Genomic DNA, 20,034 nt, shown 5'->3' on the forward strand with positions numbered 1-20,034 from the left:
TGGGGCATTTTTGTTTGGTTGAAGTGTGTTCATATGGTGGTCGGGCGAGGTGCTTGAAGGAGAGTTAGGGAAGATAATGAGAGAAAGACAGTTTGCAGCTGGAAGTTAGAAGATGGCAGGAGTTTCAACTTTATTTGCAGGCAGCAGGGAGCCATTAAACATTTTTTGAACAGAGGCCTGATATCACCTGGCTGATGCTTTAGAAAAATGATTCTTGTTTTTGTTATTTGAAATTTTAGTAAGCAGCATGCAGCACTTATATCATCAGCAAAAAATGATAAAAGTAAAAGAAAGATGCATCTAATAGAACCATTTAGGTTGGATTAGAAAGTGAGAAAGTAGAGATAAGGAAACCAGTGAGGGAGGCGGTTTATGTAATACTTGCAACATGAGTAAGCCCTAATCCCTGATGTGTGCTCTTTTGAAGCAATGATTAGTACTAAGTAGTATATTATTTGATTGGTTTTTTTTGTTGTAAGTTTTTGGGTTAAGTAAAAAAGGAAGCATTAAGGTCATTGGGGTGACTTGCAAAAACTCAAGGCAGACTGTAGCTGGACCTCAGAAAGGTCTAGAACCAGGAGCTAAAAAGCTATTATTGGTAAGCCTCCCTTCCCTGCTCCCTCTCCTCTATTTCTCAGGGCATTCACTGGATTCTTTTTATTATTTATTTGTAAACTTTATCTCACTAGTCTAAGCTGAAGTTGGAAAATGGCCTTCCTCACCTCCTATGTTCCAGCCACCAGGAGAGGAGAGGGAAGAGAGAGACAGAGACAGAGAGAGAAAGATAGACTAAGTGACCTTTGCTCATGGTTTCGATTCTCAGGGATAGGACTTTGATTTTATTGTGCTCAAAGATGAACTTATTTTTACCGTTTTATAGTTAGTGCCAATCAACTATGGCCAGGAGAGTATAAATACACTGCAGGAGTTTACTTTTCTAGATTGGGGGGTTAGTTTTTTGTGGGTTTTTTTTTTTTTTTGGTGGCTTATTTATTTATTTTTTTTAAAATTTCTTTGTTTTTTAATTTTTGGCTGCACCGGGGCTTCGTTGCTGTGCATGGGCTTTCTCTAGTTGTGGCGAGCGGGGGCTACTCTTCGTTGCTGTGCTTGGACTTCTCATTGCGGTGGCTTCTCTTGTTGCAGAGCACGGGCTCTAGGTGCACGGGATTCAGTAGTTGTGGCATGCGGCCCCAGTAGTTGTGGCCCACGGGCTCTAGAGCGCAGGCTCAGTAGTTGTGGCGCACGGGCTTAGTTGCTCTGCGGCATGTAGGATCTTCCCGGACCAGCACTTGAACCTGTGTCCCCTGCATTGGCAGGCAGATTGTTAACCACTGCGCCACCGGGGAAGCCCGATTGGGGGATTAGTTAAGAGGTCATTGTAAGTTAGGCAGAAATCCCAAAGGGTGTTTACTATAATTTTGCACTTTGAATCTTTAACCGTTGTTTAATGTATTGGTTGAAAGATAGCAGACTACATTAAATTCAGAGAAGTAATATGAAAATGGTGCAGGAATTTCCTCCCGATAAGCTACAGAGTATAAATTGAACCTTAATAAAGCTGGTTACCCTTGTGGGAGTGAGGAGTATACAGAGTGAGAGGAGACCAGAGTGCTGGGGTGCTGGAAATGTTCTCTAGCTTGATCTGGGTAGAGTAGTGATTACACAGATTTATGCATGTGTCAGAATGCATCAAGACGTTTGTAGTATGTATGTATGTACGTATGTATGTATGATGTATGTAAGCAGTATCTCAAAAAGTTGAGGCAAAGCTGACTTATTTGATTTATCCACCTTTCCTTGTCATATAGATGCCCATGTATCATTATGTTTTTGGCAATTTAATTTTAACTTTTCCCTTTTATTTCAGATAGACACATTTTAAAAAATTAATTAATTAATTAATTTATGGCTGTGTTGGGTCTTCGTTTCTGTGCGAGGGCTTTCTCTAGTTGCGGCGAGCAGGGGCCACTCTTCATCGCGGTGCGCGGGCCTCTCACTGTTGTGGCCTCTCTTGTTGCGGAGCACAGGCTCCAGACGCGCAGGCTCAGTAGTTGTGGCTCACGGGCCTAGTTGCTCCGCGGCATGTGGGATCTTCCCAGACCAGGGCTTGAACCCCTGTCCCCTGCATTGGCAGTCAGATTCTCAACCACTGCGCCACCAGGGAAGCCCTCAGATAGACACATTTTTGATAGATGTTCATCTGTCACATAATTTTTGGTGTCTCAGAAATGTAAATAGTATGATGACATTTTTTTAATGCATATATTAAAAAAGAGTAATACTTGGTTTACTTTTTCGCCTAATTTAGGAGCTGTGACTGATGAGAATTAAAGGCCATGGATGAAGATGGACTTGAATTACAACCACAAGAGCCAAACTCATATTTTGATGCAACAGGTATAACTACTTGGGTTGTTCCACTTCCTGCCTACCAGATTTGGAGTTGGTTGTCAAGTGCAAAAATTGCTAGACGCTGTCATTGATATTTACACTTAGGTATCTTGTTATCCTATCAAGCTTACAGATGTTAAAGTGAGTATATTATTATTCCCCTCCTTAAAAATTTGGCTCCCTCATAACCAACACTCATATTCTTGTCAGTAACAGCAACATTATCAAAACCTTAGTGTTTACTTCAGTCCTGTTAAAGTTCTCCCTTTGAAAATATTCCTTGCTTACATCTCTTCATTCTACTTTCTTCCACATAGACCATTATCAGGCAGGTAAAGTATATACCTAAGGCCCTCCATGTTCTGACCCCATCCTACTTTTAAAATCCTCTCTCTCACAAGTTAACAAAAGGAGTCTTACCTCACTCCCCAGACTGTACAAGGAGAATTAAATTTATGAAGTTCTAAAAATGGGAAAAAAGTATTCACAATTTTGGATTACTCATGGTTCCAGTTATATAACAGTGAAGTGATTATGCTAGGTTTTGTAATATAAAATGGTTTTATATCACACTAACTAGCTACCTTATAAATAAAATGTTAATGAGTTTTCCATTGGACTTGAAATGACTGTATTGTATACTAAAGAAATAGCAATTAACTTTATCAGGAAATTAAATATTAGCGATTTTTAATTTTAACTTTTCTTTAATCTCTAAATCTAATGGTGGTTTGTGTATTTTTCTTAACAATTTGGGATAGTCTTTTGACTCACATTTGGTAATTTCAGCTTGATAATGATAAATGCAAAGTTATGATTCTTTCTTCTTTAGAACATGAAGTATAATTAATGTGCTTGAAAGAGAGACTAAGCTCTTCCGAGAAAAACGCACACCATTTACTAGCTTAATGTTGCCACAAGCAACCCTGGATCATGGGCTAAGGGGTAGATTGAAGGGCTGTTGCATTTTAGCCCTGATTGTTAACACTTATGGTGTTTGTTTATCTTTGAGCAAGTCACTTAATCTGCCAGGGCCTCCATTTTCATATGTCCTAATAATAATGAAACCTTTCATTACAGTTTTTCAGAACACTTCCCATATATTCCCATTTGATCATCACAGCAGTCCTGTGAGGTATGCATGGCAGATACTACTGTCCTCATTTCACTGATGAGGAAACCGAAACTCAGAGGTTAAATGACTTGCCCAAGGTCACAAAACTAATAAGTGTCCAAATCCTGCTCTCTGATTTAGATTTTTTTAAGCAGTACTCTTGCCACTAAATGCTTTCATCTTCATGTCTGCAAAATGGAGATTATAGTGATCTATTGCTTGATGTTAATATTGAGAATATTGAAAACAGTATAAAGCATTTTGTAGAAGTTCTATGGGAATTAAAGCAAGCACTCTTTATTAGTTCTAGGTGTAAACAAAATGGATATTAACTGGCTTTAAGATTTCTTACATTTTTTAAAGGTTCTTTGGCCCTTGTTGATTATTTGTGTTTGTTTAAAAAAAAAAAAAGCCATGTGTCTCTCTGAGGGCCTGGCCATTGACACAGAGTCATGGAGTTAGGCAGCTGCTTGGACTCAGCCTGGTCTGAGTCACATCCAGAAGCACTAATCGACTGAATAGCTTTTTAGGTAAGACTTTTATAAAATATTGTTTGCTTTTCTCTGGATCAGGAGCCAAGGTACCAGATTTGTTTTATTTTATCTTACATTATGTTTTTGGCAAGGATATCTGATTTTGATTCTCATTTGTGGCATTTATTCAGAGTAGTATTTACTGAGCACCATAACCTGTGCAAACTGTGTGATCTTGGTGAAGTCATTTAATCTCACTGGGCTTCAATTGATTCAACCCTCTACCTTCATTTGTTAACTGCAGAGTGGACTAGAGTAGGGTTTCTTATGTTCTGAGGAACTGCCAGGGGGATTGGCATATGGGGGGATGGGAGGAAGCTGAACGGAGGCGGACTACCCTGGTGAGGTTGGGGCAGGCCCCACTCCAACTAACCTCACCTTCCATTGCTCCACAGCAACTGCACTTTTATTCATCTTATCTGTCCACAGAGGCTCCTTAACCAGTTGTCTTTCCTCTTTAACTGTGGCCTTCTAGCCCTCTTTTTATTTATGGCCCGATTCTTTTTATATTCTAGATTCGAAGGATAGTTTCTGAATTTCCATAATCATAAATGGAGGATATTGGTGGGATATTGCTCTAGAACAAAGGAGGAGAAAGGGGAAATGAAGGGAAGTAAAAGAAAACATGGGAGAGATGGACAGGAGAAAAAAATATGAGTTGAAAGAGAGATGGAGCAAGAAGGGAAAGAAGTGAAAAACATATAATGAAGGAAAATGGTATATTTGCCACCTGAAGTTGCTTTACTTATTAATTTTTGTAATCATCCCTTAAGTACCTATGCATATGGGTTTAGTTTTAGTCAGCCTAGAATATTACTTTCATGAATATATTTTTGTGTGTGTGACTGCCTCAGTTACTTTGTTTTTCTTTTATTTCCTTACCTGTTAATTGATTTGGGATGAGTATAAAAGTTCTTGTATTAAGAATTTCTATTTCTGATATAATTCAAAAATAGATTCTCTCTTTATTTCTTTAATCTATCTTAATGTTTGAGACAACTGAGGAGCTAGTCTGTTTTCCTGGTAGAAATTAAGTAACCTTTACATTAATTGAGGTAGTCATGCATGTCTACCTGAAATTTGTGATTTTAATTTTTTTTTTTTAAGGAGCTGATGCTACACACATGGATGGTGATCAAATTGTTGTGGAAGTACAAGAAACTGTTTTTGTTTCAGATGTTGTGGATTCAGACATAACTGTGCATAACTTTGTTCCTGATGACCCAGACTCAGTTGTAATCCAAGATGTTATCGAGGACGTTGTTATAGAAGATGTTCAATGTCCAGATATCATGGAAGAAGCAGATGTATCTGAAACGGTCATCATTCCTGAGCAAGTGCTGGACTCAGATGTAACCGAAGAAGTTTCTTTAGCACATTGCACAGTCCCAGATGATGTTTTAGCTTCTGATATTACTTCAGCCTCAATGTCTATGCCAGAACACGTCTTGACGAGTGAATCCATACATGTGTCTGATGTTGGACATGTTGAACACGTTGTTCATGATAGTGTAGTAGAGGCAGAGATCGTCACTGATCCTCTGACAGCTGACGTAGTGTCAGAAGAAGTATTGGTAGCAGATTGTGCCTCTGAAGCAATCATAGATGCCAATGGGATTCCTGTGGACCAGCAAGATGATGACAAAAGCAACTGTGAGGACTACCTTATGATTTCCTGTAAGTCTTGGGGTACAGTGATTGTCGAAGGTGTTTTTTTTTTTAAATTAATTAATTAATTTTATTTTTTTTTTAGCTGTGTTGGGTCTTCGTTTCTGTGCGAGGGCTTTCTCTAGTTGCGGCGAGCGGGGGCCACTCTTCATCACGGTGCGCGGGCCTCTCACTGTCGCGGCCTCGCCCGTTGCGGAGCACAGGCTCCAGACACGCAGCCTCAGTAATTGTGGCGCACGGGCTTAGTTGCTCTGCGGCATGTGGGATCCTCCCAGACCAGGGCTCGAACCCGTGTCCCCTGCATTGGCAGGCGGATTCTGAACCACGGCACCACCAGGGAAGCCCCCTCAAAGGTGTTTTTGAAGGCTGTCTTTCCTAACTTATATCAGGGGTGAAATTTTCTTGACTTCTATAAAATTAAATCTCATAGACCTTCCTTCATTGTTGTTTCAGTTTGGAGCCTGTAAGATAACTCAAAATTAAGAAAAGTGGAATGGTACAGGGTAGAATCATTTCTCTGTAAGGACACAGTAGAAAGATGAGATTTCTTCAGTCTAGAGATCAAAGATTGAAAGGACTAGAACTGAACTTTGTGAAATCATGAGGGATGTGATTAGGCTGTTACCAGCCTTCAATAGAATTAGGAACCCTCTTGAAACTTAAAAGGAGTTCAACTTAGAGAAAAATGTATACCCAAACTACTTATATTCTTGTATATGGATGTACAGTACTACTTATGTAATACTATGTACTTATATAATATGTAAAATGCTCTTTATATAACAGATAGCATGGAAAAGAGCTCTGGCATAGTATTTAAACAAATATTCCAAAACATGATTTCAAGTATGATGGACTCATACTAGGTTATTGAAGAAAAGTAAGGTGTTTTGGAACACACCTCTAACATCTGGGAGAATAGCTATGTCTTCTTACAATTTATTTCTTGGTACCACTTTCAGAGATCCTGAGGATCCTAATCCTCAGTTAGATAGACCACAGTTCTGACCCAGTATGGAAATTCTCATTATGCCTCTAGGAACTAAACTTCAAACAAATAAAGACTCACAGACTATTTGCTTATATAAATGCACGAGACCATTTGCTTTGCTTGAATACCTGTTATAAAACAGGAATTTAATATGAAATATTGGAGTCCACCAGCATTTTAGGAAATACCTTTTAAAAGTTCTTAAGATTCTGGAAATCAGAGAGTTCTTCATGTAAAGAGGAGGAAAATGCCTTCATTCAACACGTGTTTACTGTGCCCCTACTATGTGTCAGACATTTTTTTAGATAGTGCAAATATGGATATGTGCTAAATAAAAATTACACAAAACCATTGTCCTTGGAGAGCTTACAGTCTACAGTGGGAGAGAAAGATAGGTTACACTGTGATGCAGAGGTGTGACTAAATTGCTGGGGAGACAGAATGGAGTTGCTGACCTTTGAACTCAAGGATGAGTTCCTACTTTTGCAGGATGAAGAAGGACATGGATAGGAGGGAGCCATTCTAGGCAAATGGTATATAGTATGTCAAAAAGGTCTTGGCTTCTGCTGGGAATAATGGGAACTTTAGGATGTACTCATATTTTTGTGCACTTTCTGTTTATTTACTTAAAATAAATTTCTAGAAATAATATTGCTGGATCAGAGGGTATACATATTTACAAGTCTGGTTATATTTGCTTCGGTATTTTGCCTAATAGAATTCCACCCACCAAGTTTATGAGAATGTCCCTTTCCCTACACTCTGACCAACATAGGGTATTGTTTTCCCTTTTAATTTTTGCCACTCTGACAAGGAAAAATGTAATATCCTGTTTCAAGTTTGAATTTATTTTAGGAAGGTAATCCTGGTAGTAATAAGGAATAAGAATAGGTGAGAAGAGATTAGTGCTAGAGAGAAGTTGCAATGGTTCCTCCATGAGATAAAGAAGATCCTAAGTACCTTCATAGTAATGGGAGTAGAGCAGGGGAGCTGGATTTAAGAGAGATTAGGAAGTAAAATGAATGCGATTTGGTGATAGATAGAATAGGGGTAAGGATTTGAGGGAGAAAGAATTAAAGGAGGACACTAAGGTTTCTGCCGTGGGAGATTGGGTGCCTGGTTATGCCATTACCTGGGAGGAGGAATAGATTTGGTGGAAAGAAAATGTTTCAGGACCTGTTGAAAGTTTAGGTTGCTTGCTGGGGACAATCTGGTGGATGTTTTCTGTAGGCAGTTGAAAATATGAATTTGGTGCTTTTGAGAGAGTTTGTGACTAGAGGAAGAAATTTGGGACAACAGAATATAGGTAGTACCCTATGTGGAAATGGGTGGTGGTCCCCAGAGAGTGCTTGTCAAATAAGAGTGTCAAGTATGGATCCTTTGGGCATTTAAGAAGTAGGCAGAGAAGAGCTCATGAAAATCAGGAGGTTTTAGGAAGAGGAGGAGGAGAAAAATCTTTAGAATGTTTTTAACACTGTGAAAGATAAGCAGAATTTCTAAGAGTGTTAGTTACTGAGGAGGGAGTGGGCTTTTTCATTAGGCAGTTAGGAGGTCATTGGTATCTTCTTTTTTTTTTTTTTTAATTATCCTTTTTGTTTTATTTTTGTGGAAAGGCAACTTTATTTTTTTTAATTTTTAAATTTTTTATGATTAAAACTATTGGGTGTACTATAGGCTCAAGGATGTATTGTACAACATGGGGAATATAGCCAGTATTTTGTAATAACTATAAATGGAAAGTAACCTTAAAAAATTGTATAAAAAGTTATTGGTATCTTAATTAGAATAGTTTCAATAAAGCATGGGCCAGTGGAGAAGAGATAGAGGAGATAAGCTGTAATGGATTGAGAAGTTGGTGGAAGTGGTGGATTGAGAAGAGATAGAGGAGATAAGCTGTAATGGATTGAGAAGTTGGTGGAAGTGGTGGAGTAGGTGAAGCAGTTTGTATAAATTGCCGTTTTGGTCAGTGAAGGGACAGAAGAAGCAAGAGTACAGCTTTTGATGGTTGAATGGATGGTGGAAGTGTGTTGAGCATATATATAGGTTTACAGGTGCAGGACACAAACAGTTGAACAGAGACTGAAGATATAGGAAGGACTAACAGTTGGAGCAGGTTCCAGAGAAGAGGAACGGAGTAGGGTCCAGGGCAGTGGTGGAAGGCTGGTAGGTGAGTCCTAGAGAGAAAGAGTCCCCTTCTCTGAGACAGGAAGGCAGTTAAGGATCAGGAAAATTGGAGAGCCTGGGACAGTAAGTTTAAAAGGAGTGTTTGAATGTTGGGAGCTATTTTCTTTGTGTAGCAAATTCACCTGCTAATATAGAAGGACTTGCAGAGGTTGGGTGGGAGCTGAAGGGTAGTGGCAGAGGTTGGGTGGGAGCTGAAGGGTAGTGGCAAAGGGTTGAAAAGCCTATGTCGTATGGGGATGGGCCAGGGCAGGAAGCTGAGAACTTACAGATTGCTGAACGAACTGCAGGGGCCAGCTGAGATTGGGAGACTTAAGTTTGTATGTAAGATGCACTATTTAAATGAAAATGCTATTTTTAAATATAACTGCCGGATTTTCTATCCCATGACTAGGCAACCCAGGGGCAAGGCTGGAGAAAGGAGGGAAATGGGTTCATTGTGCTTTATGAGGGAGGAGGATCTGGTGAAATACTTGAGAAACCACTCTCTGTTCTTGATTTCTCTTTCCCTTTTCTGTCCTTTCTGTCTTAAACTTGTTAGCTAAGGAGTAAAGTGCATGGCATTAGTTCGACCTTCAGCTGCACACTGTCTCTTACCTTTATTACTCTTTTAGGAAGTCAACCCTCCAAGAAAGTCATCCAAAAAACCAGACGTTTCGTTAGTAATGGTTGACATAGTGTAGTAGTTTCTTGTATTAGAGCTCAGACTTACAAAATTTTTATTAAAAATTTTATTTATAGTCATCTTTTTTTTTTAGGCCCTGGGTTTGTGCTAATTGATATAGATTTTAATATTCCTGAAAAAGTAAATACAGATAGACACAAACTGCTATTGTACTGTATTTTAGTATATTTTATATATGTACGTAAAATATATATTTTAATAATACAATAATTTCTTCCTTTACTTTTTATTTTCTCCCTCCCTCCCTCCCTTCCTTCCTTTCTTCTTTCTTTTAAAAATGGAATATCACATCCAAGCTCAAAGAATACAAAGAACACATATACAAGTTCTTATCCCCCTATTTCACTATAGTGAAATGGTTGGATTGGTTTTAGGGATGGTGACTTTTGGTAGTATCTTTTGTCTTCTCTATTATACAGACACTTCTTCACTCTTTCCCCCCACTCCATACCATCATCCCCTTTCCCTTCAAAGTAATGATCATGTTTAAACTGTTGGCTTTGGAATCAGACCAGATGAATGCCTTGGAATTAACTAGCTTTTCTCTTGTCTGCTTCCCAGTAAAGATACTTCTTTTATGCTACATTTTAACTTAAAACCTATATTGATTTCAGAAGTTCAGGATTGAGAAGGGCTTTGTAGTAAGCATATAGAGGAACTATGGCCTGATTTTATCTGTGATAGAGAATGCTGAGATGCCATTATTAGCAGTCAACTTTAATGCTCTTCATAATATGATGAGAGATGGTAGTATCTCTGAATTCCTATGATATTTATTCATCACTTTATAGGTCAAAGACAAACATGAACAGATGTGCAAATATTCTCTTTAAAAATTTCAGTAAGTCATTGAAGCGAAGAGTCTACTAAACAGCTTTTATAAAGTTTTTAGAGTCCTTCTTGACAGATTTCTTCCCTCTGAAAGTCTCATTTAAAAAGATGATAAAGTAGCAAGTAGTAGTGTCACGGGTAGTGTACATTGGCACAAACATTCTTTGTCACAGTATAGCTGCCTTTGAGGTCAGAATGACCTCTTCATCTAGTCTTTGCTCTCTAGATGTTGTGATTGCTTCTAAATTGATTGTATGTTTCTTGAGGACAGGAACTGTCTATTGCATCTTAGCTACTTATGTATATTCCCCATCAAATCCTTTGGCATATTAGACGTGAAATATTTGTTGAATAAATGAATGCTATAGCTGAAAGTGTGTGGACATCACGCCTCATCCAAGGTATTAATGACACATTTCTTCCCTACCAGTAGCTGTGGCTGTTACTTGGTTCTGGTCAGGCTAGATATGGTAGCACTGCTTTATGGTACTTAGGAGTTTTCTGGCTCTCTGAAAGGTGGAGTGTTTGAATCGTCCACTTGTTACTCAGATGGTTTCTTAGTTCTCCATGAATCTGAGACAGCTGCCAGGCATCCCTGATTTCTTTGCAGTGGTCTTCACCCTCCTACAGTTTCACTTTTCAGCTGCATAGTCAAGATGCTATTTTGTGAAACATCAGTTTGTACAATAGGAAAAGTTGGAGAAGATCTGGTGATGATGAGTCAGGCACTGCCTTACAACAGCTGCGGGAAACAAAATATTCTTTGGGTGCCTCTGATACTAATATGATCAACGAAATGTCACTCTAGGTCTTGTTGACATCTCTCATGTCTTTTAATTAGGACAGTTAGGTAGGAGATGAATGGGAGTTAGGTGTTCCTTTCTAATCCTAGATTCAATTTAAGTTTTGAAATAAACTTTTTTTTTGGTAATAGCTTTTCATACACATACCATACTGTTCACCCGTTTAAAGTGTGCAATTCAGTGGTTTTTGGTATATTCATAAACTTGTGCAACCATCCTCATGATCAATTTTAGAAATTTTTTCATCTCCCCAAGGAGAAACCCCATATCCTTTAACTATCACTCATATTATCCCTCTCCATCCTCTCCAACTCTAAGCAAGCCCTAATCTACTTTCTGTATTTGCCCACTCTGGACATTTCATATCAGTGGTATCCTGTAATATGTGGTCCTTTGTGTCTGGCTTCTTTCACCTAGCATAATGTTTTCAACATTCGTCTATGTTGTAGCATGTATCAGTACTTCATTCCTTTTTATTACTGAGTAATATTCCATTGTATGGGTATACATTTTAGTCTGTTCATCAGTTAATAAACTTTTGGGTTGTTTCCACTTCTTGGCTGTTAGGACTTCAATATCAACATTTGTGTACAAGTTTTTGTTGGATATATGTTTTCATCTCTTCTGAGTATATATGTGGGAGTGGAATTGCTGGGTCATATGGTAATTCTATGTTTAACCTTTTGAGGAACTGCCAGACTGTTTTCTAAAGCAGCTGCACCATTTTACATTCCCACTAGCAGTGAATGAGGATTCCATTTTCTCCACATCCTCTCCAGTACTTGTTAATACTGTCTTTTTGGTGATAGCCATCCTAGTGGATATGAAGTGTGGTATCCTCTTGTGGTTTTGATATACATTTCCCTGATGGTTAATGATGTTGAGCGTCTTTTCACGTGCTTATTGGCCGTTTGTATATATTCTTTGGAGAAATGTCTGTTCAGATCTTTTGCCCCCCCTTTTTTTAAAAAATAAATTTATTTATTTATTTGGCTTTGTTGGGTCTTCGTTGCTGTGCGCGGGCTTTCTCTAGTTGCGGTGAGCGGGGGCTACTCTTCGTTGCGGTCCGCGGGCTTCTCCTTGCGGTGGCTTCTCTTGTTGCAGAGCACGGGCTCCAGGCACGCAGGCTCAGTAGTTGTGGCGCACGGGCTTAGTTGCTCCGCGGCATGTGGGATCTTCCTGGACCAGGGCTCGAACCCGTGTCCCCTTCATTGGCAGGTGGATTCTTAACCACTGCGCCACCAGGGATGCCCATTTTGCCCATTTTTAAATTGAGTTATTTGTCTTTTTTTTACTGAGTTGAAAGAATTTTTGATATATTCTAGATGCAAATCCCTTATATATGATTTGCAAATATTTTCTCCCATTCTGTTGGTTGTCTTCACTTTTTTGATAGCGTCCTTTGGTGTACAAAAGTTTTAAGTTTTGATGAAATCCAGTTTATTTAAACAGGCATACCTTGGAGATATTGCAGGTTTGATTCCAGACCACTACAGTAAAGCAAATATCGCAGTAAAGCGAGTCACATGAATTTTTTTGGTTTCCCAGTTATGTTAACACTATACTGTAGTTTGTTACATGTGCAATAGCTTTAGGTCTTAAAAAAATGTACATATCTTAATTAAAAATATTTTATTGCTAAAAAACGCTAACCATCATCTGAGCCTTCAGTAGTCGTAGTAGTGACAGTAAAGATTACTGATCACAGTTCACTATAACAAATATAATAATCATGAAAAAATATTAAATATTGTGAGAATTACCAAAATATCACACAGAGACTCGAAAAGAAGCAAAATATATGTAAGCAAATGCAATTGGAAAAATGGCGCCGATAGACTTGCTTGACCCAGGGTTGCCATAAACCTTCAATTTGTAAAAAACACAGTATCTGTGAAGTGCAATAAAATGAGGCTTGCCTGTAATTTTTTTTGTTGCTTATGTGTTTGGTGTCATATATAATAAATTGTTGGCTAACCCAAGGTCATAAGGATTTAACACCGTTTTCTCCTCTAAGAATTATGTAGTTTTAGCCCTTATGTTTAAGCGTTTGGTCTATTTTGAGTTTATTTTTGTACATAGTGTGAGGTAAGGAGCTAACTTTATTCTTTGACATGTGGGTATTCAGTTGTCCTAAGCACTTTTTGTTGAAAAGACTGTTCTTTCCCCATTGAATGTTCTTGGCACCCTTGTTGAAAATAATTGACGGTAAATGGTGAGGGGTTAATTGCTGTACTCTTAATTCTATTCCATTGATCTATATGTCTATCCTTATACTGTTATCATGTTATCAGAAATGGGTAGTGAATTTGCAAAATTTACTACCCTAAATATTAAAGTCTGAATTTTAAAGGCCAGGCAAAAATCCATAAGTGAGTTTTTAAAGGTTTAGCAAAATTAATAAGTTATGGCAACGTAGTGTGTTCTTATGGAAAACCAGGATACTTGGGTATGTGTGCTTACTGTTGATAGTAACATCAAAGAAAACAACTAATATGCCTCTGGAGTATGGGGCTTCTCCTGCCAAAGCCCAATCACTTGGCAGAGAGTCTCTGTTCTAATGTAAACCTTTTATGGTGCTTCATTTCTAATACACATTTTGTTGTTGTTTTTAAATTTTATTTATTTATTTTTGGCTGTGTTGGGTCTTCGTTTCTGTGCGAGGGCTTTCTCTAGTTGCGGCGAGCGGGGGCCACTCTTCATCGCGGTAAGCAGTTTTAAAGAAGACAAACATTAACAAAAATTATAGCAAATAATTTAATCTTGGAACCTTTAAACTAGTTGGGTTAAGTGAAAGTTTATCAACATTTTTAACATGTTTATTGTAAACTTGGAAATTTTACTTGGTGCAGACCATAACTTTAATAAAACTTTTTGATGACAGTGAGTGTGGAGTAATAACATAGCTGTGTTCTCTCCATTTAGTTGTTTTTATATTCTAAGGTCAAAGACCTTTTCACTAAGATAAGATTGTATAAAGATTATAAAAGCTGAATGTTAATATATCATTAGATTGGTTAGTTCTTAACTAATGCTTATTAAACTATTTTGGTGTAGCATATATATATATATATATATATATATATATATATATAATTTAAGTCCATTTGAATTATTATTTCAAGAAAGAGTTCAGGTACTAATGTGTGCAAAATGCTCTCAGACCCATCTTCTAATGGCCCTTGAGACAATGGGAATTTCCATCAGAAGATATAATTAAGTTTGTTTGGTGAGGTTTGTTTTTAATACAGTTCTCTTTTTGGGGAAAAATGTTTAGGATTGTGTTTATGGTTTGATTGTTATCAAGTCAATATGGACAGTTTTTAAAAATTTTTAAAACTTAAGCTTTTTTATCCCAAGAATTATTTAGTTGGAGATTTGTAACAAGTTGGTAACAATAAAAATAGGTAATAGTAAACCTTCAATAAATAATATCTTTGTGCCCGAACTTACTATATAATTTGTTAATTATAGCAACCGTATAACATTGGTGTTACCACTGTTTTACAGATTGGAGAACTGAGGCTCTGTTTAAGTAACTTGTCCAAAGTTACACATCCAACTAGCATTAGGGTGAACATTTGAAATCAAGTGTGTTTTATTCCAAAGTGTCTAGTCCCTACTCTCATATTGACCTTCTTCATATGTGTGTGTATATAAAGTTAATACTACAGAGCAGTAGAGTTTGGGATAAATAGTGCTTATTGGTGGACAGAAGAGGCAAATAGAGTTCCAGTGATTTACTAAAATTTGCAGTATTACTGAATACCCAATTTCAAGGACGTTAGGAAATAATTTAGAGGGGGCATAAACATTTTCTTATTTAACCCATCATAGCAGAATCTACCCAGACAGCCTCCAAACCCTTTTCCATTGTTTTTCTACCTCAGAAATGTTACTTTTTTCAAATTTATGTTTACATGAGAAAAGGGAATTGTATATAAACTATTAGTTTTATACTCTTGCCCATGTTTATTTTTTCTTGTATCTTTTTTTTTTCTTTGACTAATGGTATTTTTATTTTTATTTATTATTTTTTTTTCTGGTTTATTTTTTTTTATTTTTAAACATCTTTATTGAAGTATAATTGCTTCACAATGGTGTGTTAGTTTCTGCTTTATAACAAAGTGAATCAGCTACACATATACACACGTTCCCATATCTCCTCCCTCCTGCATCTCCCTCCCTCCCACCCTCCCCATCCCACCCCCCCAGGCGGTCACAAAGCACTGAGCTGATCTCCCTGTGCTATGCGGCTGCTTCCCACTAGCTATCTATTTTACATTTGGTAGTGTATATATGTCCATGACACTCTCTCACCCTGTCACATCTCACCCCTCCCCCTCCCCATATCCTCAAGTCCATTCTTTGGTAGGTCTGTGTCTTTATTCCCATCTTGCCACTAGGTTCTTCATGACCTTTTTTTTTTTTTTTCCCTTAGATTCCATATATATTGTTAGCATACTGTATTTGTTTTTCTCTTTCTGACTTACTTCACTCTGTATGACAGACTCTAACTCCATCCACCTCACTACAAATAATTCAATTTTGTTCCCTTTTATGGCTGAGTAATATTCCATTGTATATATGTGCCACATCTTCTTTATCCATTCATCTGATGATGGACACTTAGGTTGCTTCCATGTCCTGGCTATTGTAAATAGAGCTGCAATGAACATTTTGGTACATGACTCTTTTTGAATTATGGTTTTCTCAGGGTATATGCCCAGGAGTGGGATTGCTGGGTTGTATGGTAGTTCTATTTTTAGTTTTTTAAGGAACCTCCATACTGTTCTCCATAGTGGCTGTATCCATTTACATTCCCACCAACAGTGCAAGAGTGTTCCCTTTTCTCCACACCCTCTCCAGCATTTATTGTTTGTAGATTTTTTGATGATGGCCATTCTGACCGGTGTGAGATGATACCTCATTGTAGTTTTGATTTGCATTTCTCTAATGATTAATGATGTTGAGCATTCTTTCATGTGTCTGTTGGCAATCTGTATATCTTCTTTGGAGAAATGCCTATTTAGGTCTTCTGCCCATTTTTGGATTGGGTTGTTTGTTTTTTTGTTATTGAGCTGCATGAGCTGCTTGTAAATCTTGGAGATTAATCCTTTGTCAGTTGCTTCATTTGCAAATATTTTCTCCCATTCTGAGGGTCGTCTTTTGGTCTTGTTTATGGTTTCCTTTGCTGTGCAAAAGCTTTGAAGTTTCATTAGGTCCCATTTGTTTATTTGTGTTTTTATTTCCATTTCTCTAGGAGCTGGGTCAAAAAGGATCTTGCTGTGATTTATGTCATAGAGTGTTCTGCCTATGTTTTCCTCTAAGAGTTTGATAGTGTCTGGCTTTACACTTAGGTCTTTAATCCATTTTGAGTTTATTTTTGTGTATGGTGTCAGGGAGTGTTCTAATTTCATACTTTTACATGTACCTGTCCAATTTTCCCAGCACCACTTATTGAAGAGGCTGTCTTTTCTCCACTGTATATGCTTGCCTCCTTTATCAAAGATAAGGTGACCTATGTGTGTGGGTTTATCTCTGGGCTTTCTGTCCTGTTCCATTGATCTATATTTCTGTTTTTGTGCCAGTACCAAACTGTCTTGATTACTATAGCTTTGTAATATAGTCTGAAGTCAGGGAGCCTGATTCCTGCAGCTCCATTTTTCGTTCTCAAGATTGCTTTGGCAATTCGGGGTCTTTTGTGTCTCCATACAAATTGTGAAATTTTTTGTTCTAGTTCTGTGAAAAATGCCAGTGGTAGTTTGATAGGGATTGCATTGAATGTGTAGATTGCTTTGGGTAGTAGAGTCATTTTCACAATGTTGATTCTTCCAATCCAAGAACATGGTATATCTCTCCATCTATTTGTATCATCTTTAATTTCTTTCATCAGTGTCCTATAATTTTCTGCATACAGGTCTTTTGTCTCCTTAGGTAGGTTTATTCCTAGATATTTTATTCTTTTTGTTGCAATGGTAAACGGGAGTGTTTTCTTAATTTCACTTTCAGATTTTTCATTATTAGTATATAGGAATGCAAGAGATTTCTGTGCATTAATTTTGTATCCTGCTACTTTACCAAATTCATTGATTAGCTCTAGTAGTTTTCTGGTGGCAGTTTTAGGATTCTCTATGTATAGTATCATGTCATCTGCAAACAGTGACAGCTTTACTTCTTCTTTTCCGATTTGGATTCCTTTTATTTCTTTTTCTTCTCTGATTGCTGTGGCTAACACTTCCAAAACTATGTTGAATAATAGTGGTGAGAGTGGGCAACCTTGTCTTGTTCCTGATCTTAGTGGAAATGGTTTCAGTTTTTCACCATTGAGGACGATGTTGGCTGTGGGTTTGTCATATATGGCCTTTATTATGTTGAGGAAAGTTCCCTCTATGCCTACTTTCTGCAGGGCTTTTATCATAAATGGGTGTTGAATTTTGTCAAAAGCTTTCTCTGCATCTTTTGAGATGATTATATGGTTTTTCTCCTTCAATTTGTTAATATGATGTATCACGTTGATTGATTTGCCTATATTGAAGAATCCTTGCATTCCTGGAATAAGCCCCACTTGATCATGGTGTATAATCCTTTTAATGTGCTGTTGGATTCTGTTTGCTAGTATTTTGTTGAGGATTTTTGCATCTATGTTCATCAGTGATATTGGCCTGTAGTTTTCTTTCTTTGTGACATCTTTGTCTGGTTTTGGTATCAGGGTGATGGTGGCCTCGTAGAATGAGTTTGGGAGTGTTCCTCCCTCTGCAATATTTTGGAAGAGTTTGAGAAGGATAGGTGTTAGCTCTTCTCTAAATGTTTGATAGAATTCGCCTGTGAAGCCATCTGGTCCTGGGCTTTTGTTTGTTGGAAGATTTTTAATCACACTTTCAATTTCAGTGCTTGTGATTGGTCTGTTCATATTTTCTATTTCTTCCTGGTTCAGTCTCGGTAGGTTGTGCATTTCTAAGAATCTGTCCATTTCTTCCAGGTTGTCCATTTTATTGGCATAGAGTTGCTTGTAGTAATCTCTCGTGATAGTTTGTATTTCTGCAGTGTCAGTGGTTACTTCTCCTTTTTCATTTCTAATTCTATTGATTTGAGTCTTCTCCCTTTTTCTCTTGCTGAGTCTGGCTAATGGTTTATCAATTTTGTTTATCTTCTCGAAGAACCAGCTTTTAGTTTCATTGATTTTTGCTATTGTTTTCTTCATTTCTTTTTCATTTATTTCTGACCTGATCTTTATGATTTCTTTCCTTCTGCTAGCTTTGGGGTGTTTTTGCTCTTCTTTCTCTAATTGCTTTAGGTGCAAGGTTAGGTTGTTTATTCGAGATGTTTCCTGTTTCTTGATGTAGGCTTGTATTGCTATAAACTTCCCTCTTAGAGCTGCTTTTGCTGCATCCCATAGGTTTTGGGTCGTCGTGACTCCATTGTCATTTGTTTCTAGGTATTTTTTGATTTCCCCTTTGATTTCTTCAGTGATCACTTCGTTATTAAGTAGTGTATTGTGTAGCCTCCATGTGTTTGTATTTTTTACAGATCTTTTCCTGTAACTGATATCTAGTCTCATAGCGTTGTGGTCGGAAAAGATACTTGATACGATTTCAATTTTTTTAAATTTACCAAGGCTTGATTTGTGACCCAAGATATGATCTATCCTGGAGAATGTTCCATGAGCACTTGAGAAAAAAGGGTATTCTGTTGTTTTTGGGTGGAATGCCCTATAAATATCAATTAAGTCCATCTTGTTTAATGCATCATTTAAAGCTTGTGTTTCCTTATTTATTTTCATTTTGGATGATCTGTCCATTGGTGAAAGTGGGGAGTTAAAGTCCCCTACTATGATTGTGTTACTGTCGATTTCCCCTTTTATGGCTGTTAGTATTTGCCTTATGTACTGAGGTGCTCCTATGTTGGGTGCATAAATATTTACAATTGTTATATCTTCCTCTTGGATCGATCCCTTGATCATTATATAGTGTCCTTCTTTCTCTCTTGTAATAGTCTTTATTTTAAAGTCTATTTTGTCTGATATGAGAATTGCTACTCCAGCTTTCTTTTGATTTCCATTTGCATGGAATATCTTTTTCCATCCAGTCACTTTCAGTCTGTATGTGTCTCTAGGTCTGAAGTGGGTCTCTTGTAGACAGCATATATATGGATCTTGCTTTTGTATCCATTCAGCCAGTCTGTGTCTTTTGGTGGGAGCATTTAATCCATTTACATTTAAGGTAATTATCGATATGTATGTTCCTATTCCCATTTTCTTAGATATTTTGTGTTTGTTATTGTAGGTGTTTTCCTTCTCTTGTGTTTCTTGTCTAGAGAAGTTCCTTTAGCATTTGTTGTAAAGCTGGTTTGGTGGTGCTTAACTCTCTCAGCTTTTGCTTGTCTGTAAAGGTTTTAATTTCTCTATCAAATCTGAATGAGATCCTTGCTGGGTAGAGTAACCTTGGTTGTAGGTTTTTCTCCTTCATGACTTTAAGTATATCCTGCCACTCCCTTCTGGCTTGCAGAGTTTCTGCTGAAAGATCAGCTGTTAACCTTATGGGGATTCCCTTGTGTGTTATTTGTTGTTTTTCCCTTGCTGCTTTTAATATGTTTTCTTTATATTTAATTTTTGATAGTTTGATTAATATGTGTCTTGGCGTGTTTCTCCTTGGATTTATCCTGTATGGGACTCTCTGTGCTTCCAGGACTTGATTAACTATTTCCTTTCCCATATTAGGGAAGTTTTCAACTATTATCTCTTCAAATATATTCTCAGTCCCTTTCTTTTTCTCTTCTTCTTCTGGGACCCCTATAATTCGAATGTTGGTGCGTTTAATGTTGTCCCAGAGGTCTCT

At 37.5% G+C, this 20,034-nt stretch overlaps 1 protein-coding gene and 1 long non-coding RNA gene across 9 annotated transcripts in view; both read left to right on the forward strand.

The window, feature by feature from the left end:
- The window catches only part of ZFX (zinc finger protein X-linked), a 79,290-nt gene that overhangs the window by 40,935 nt on the left and 18,321 nt on the right, over positions 1–20,034 (forward strand). For 6 of the 8 annotated variants that reach the window (XM_082447037.1, XM_082447044.1, XM_082447042.1 and 3 more), the window contains exons 2-3: positions 2,309–2,397; positions 5,146–5,715. In XM_082447037.1, the coding sequence (XP_082303163.1) occupies positions 2,337–2,397; positions 5,146–5,715 (631 nt within the window). In that variant the 5' untranslated portion in view covers positions 2,309–2,336. The other 2 variants (XM_082447040.1, XM_082447041.1) reach the window with 2 other exon arrangements.
- On the forward strand, positions 8,575–13,798 carry LOC309653006. Its single transcript, XR_014258971.1, has 2 exons — positions 8,575–9,029; positions 9,061–13,798. It is a non-coding gene; the product is annotated as an uncharacterized lncRNA (long non-coding RNA).

The sequence above is a fragment of the Balaenoptera physalus genome (genome assembly GCF_965194825.1).
Source record: "Balaenoptera physalus genome assembly, chromosome: X".
Lineage (NCBI taxonomy): Eukaryota > Metazoa > Chordata > Mammalia > Artiodactyla > Balaenopteridae > Balaenoptera > Balaenoptera physalus.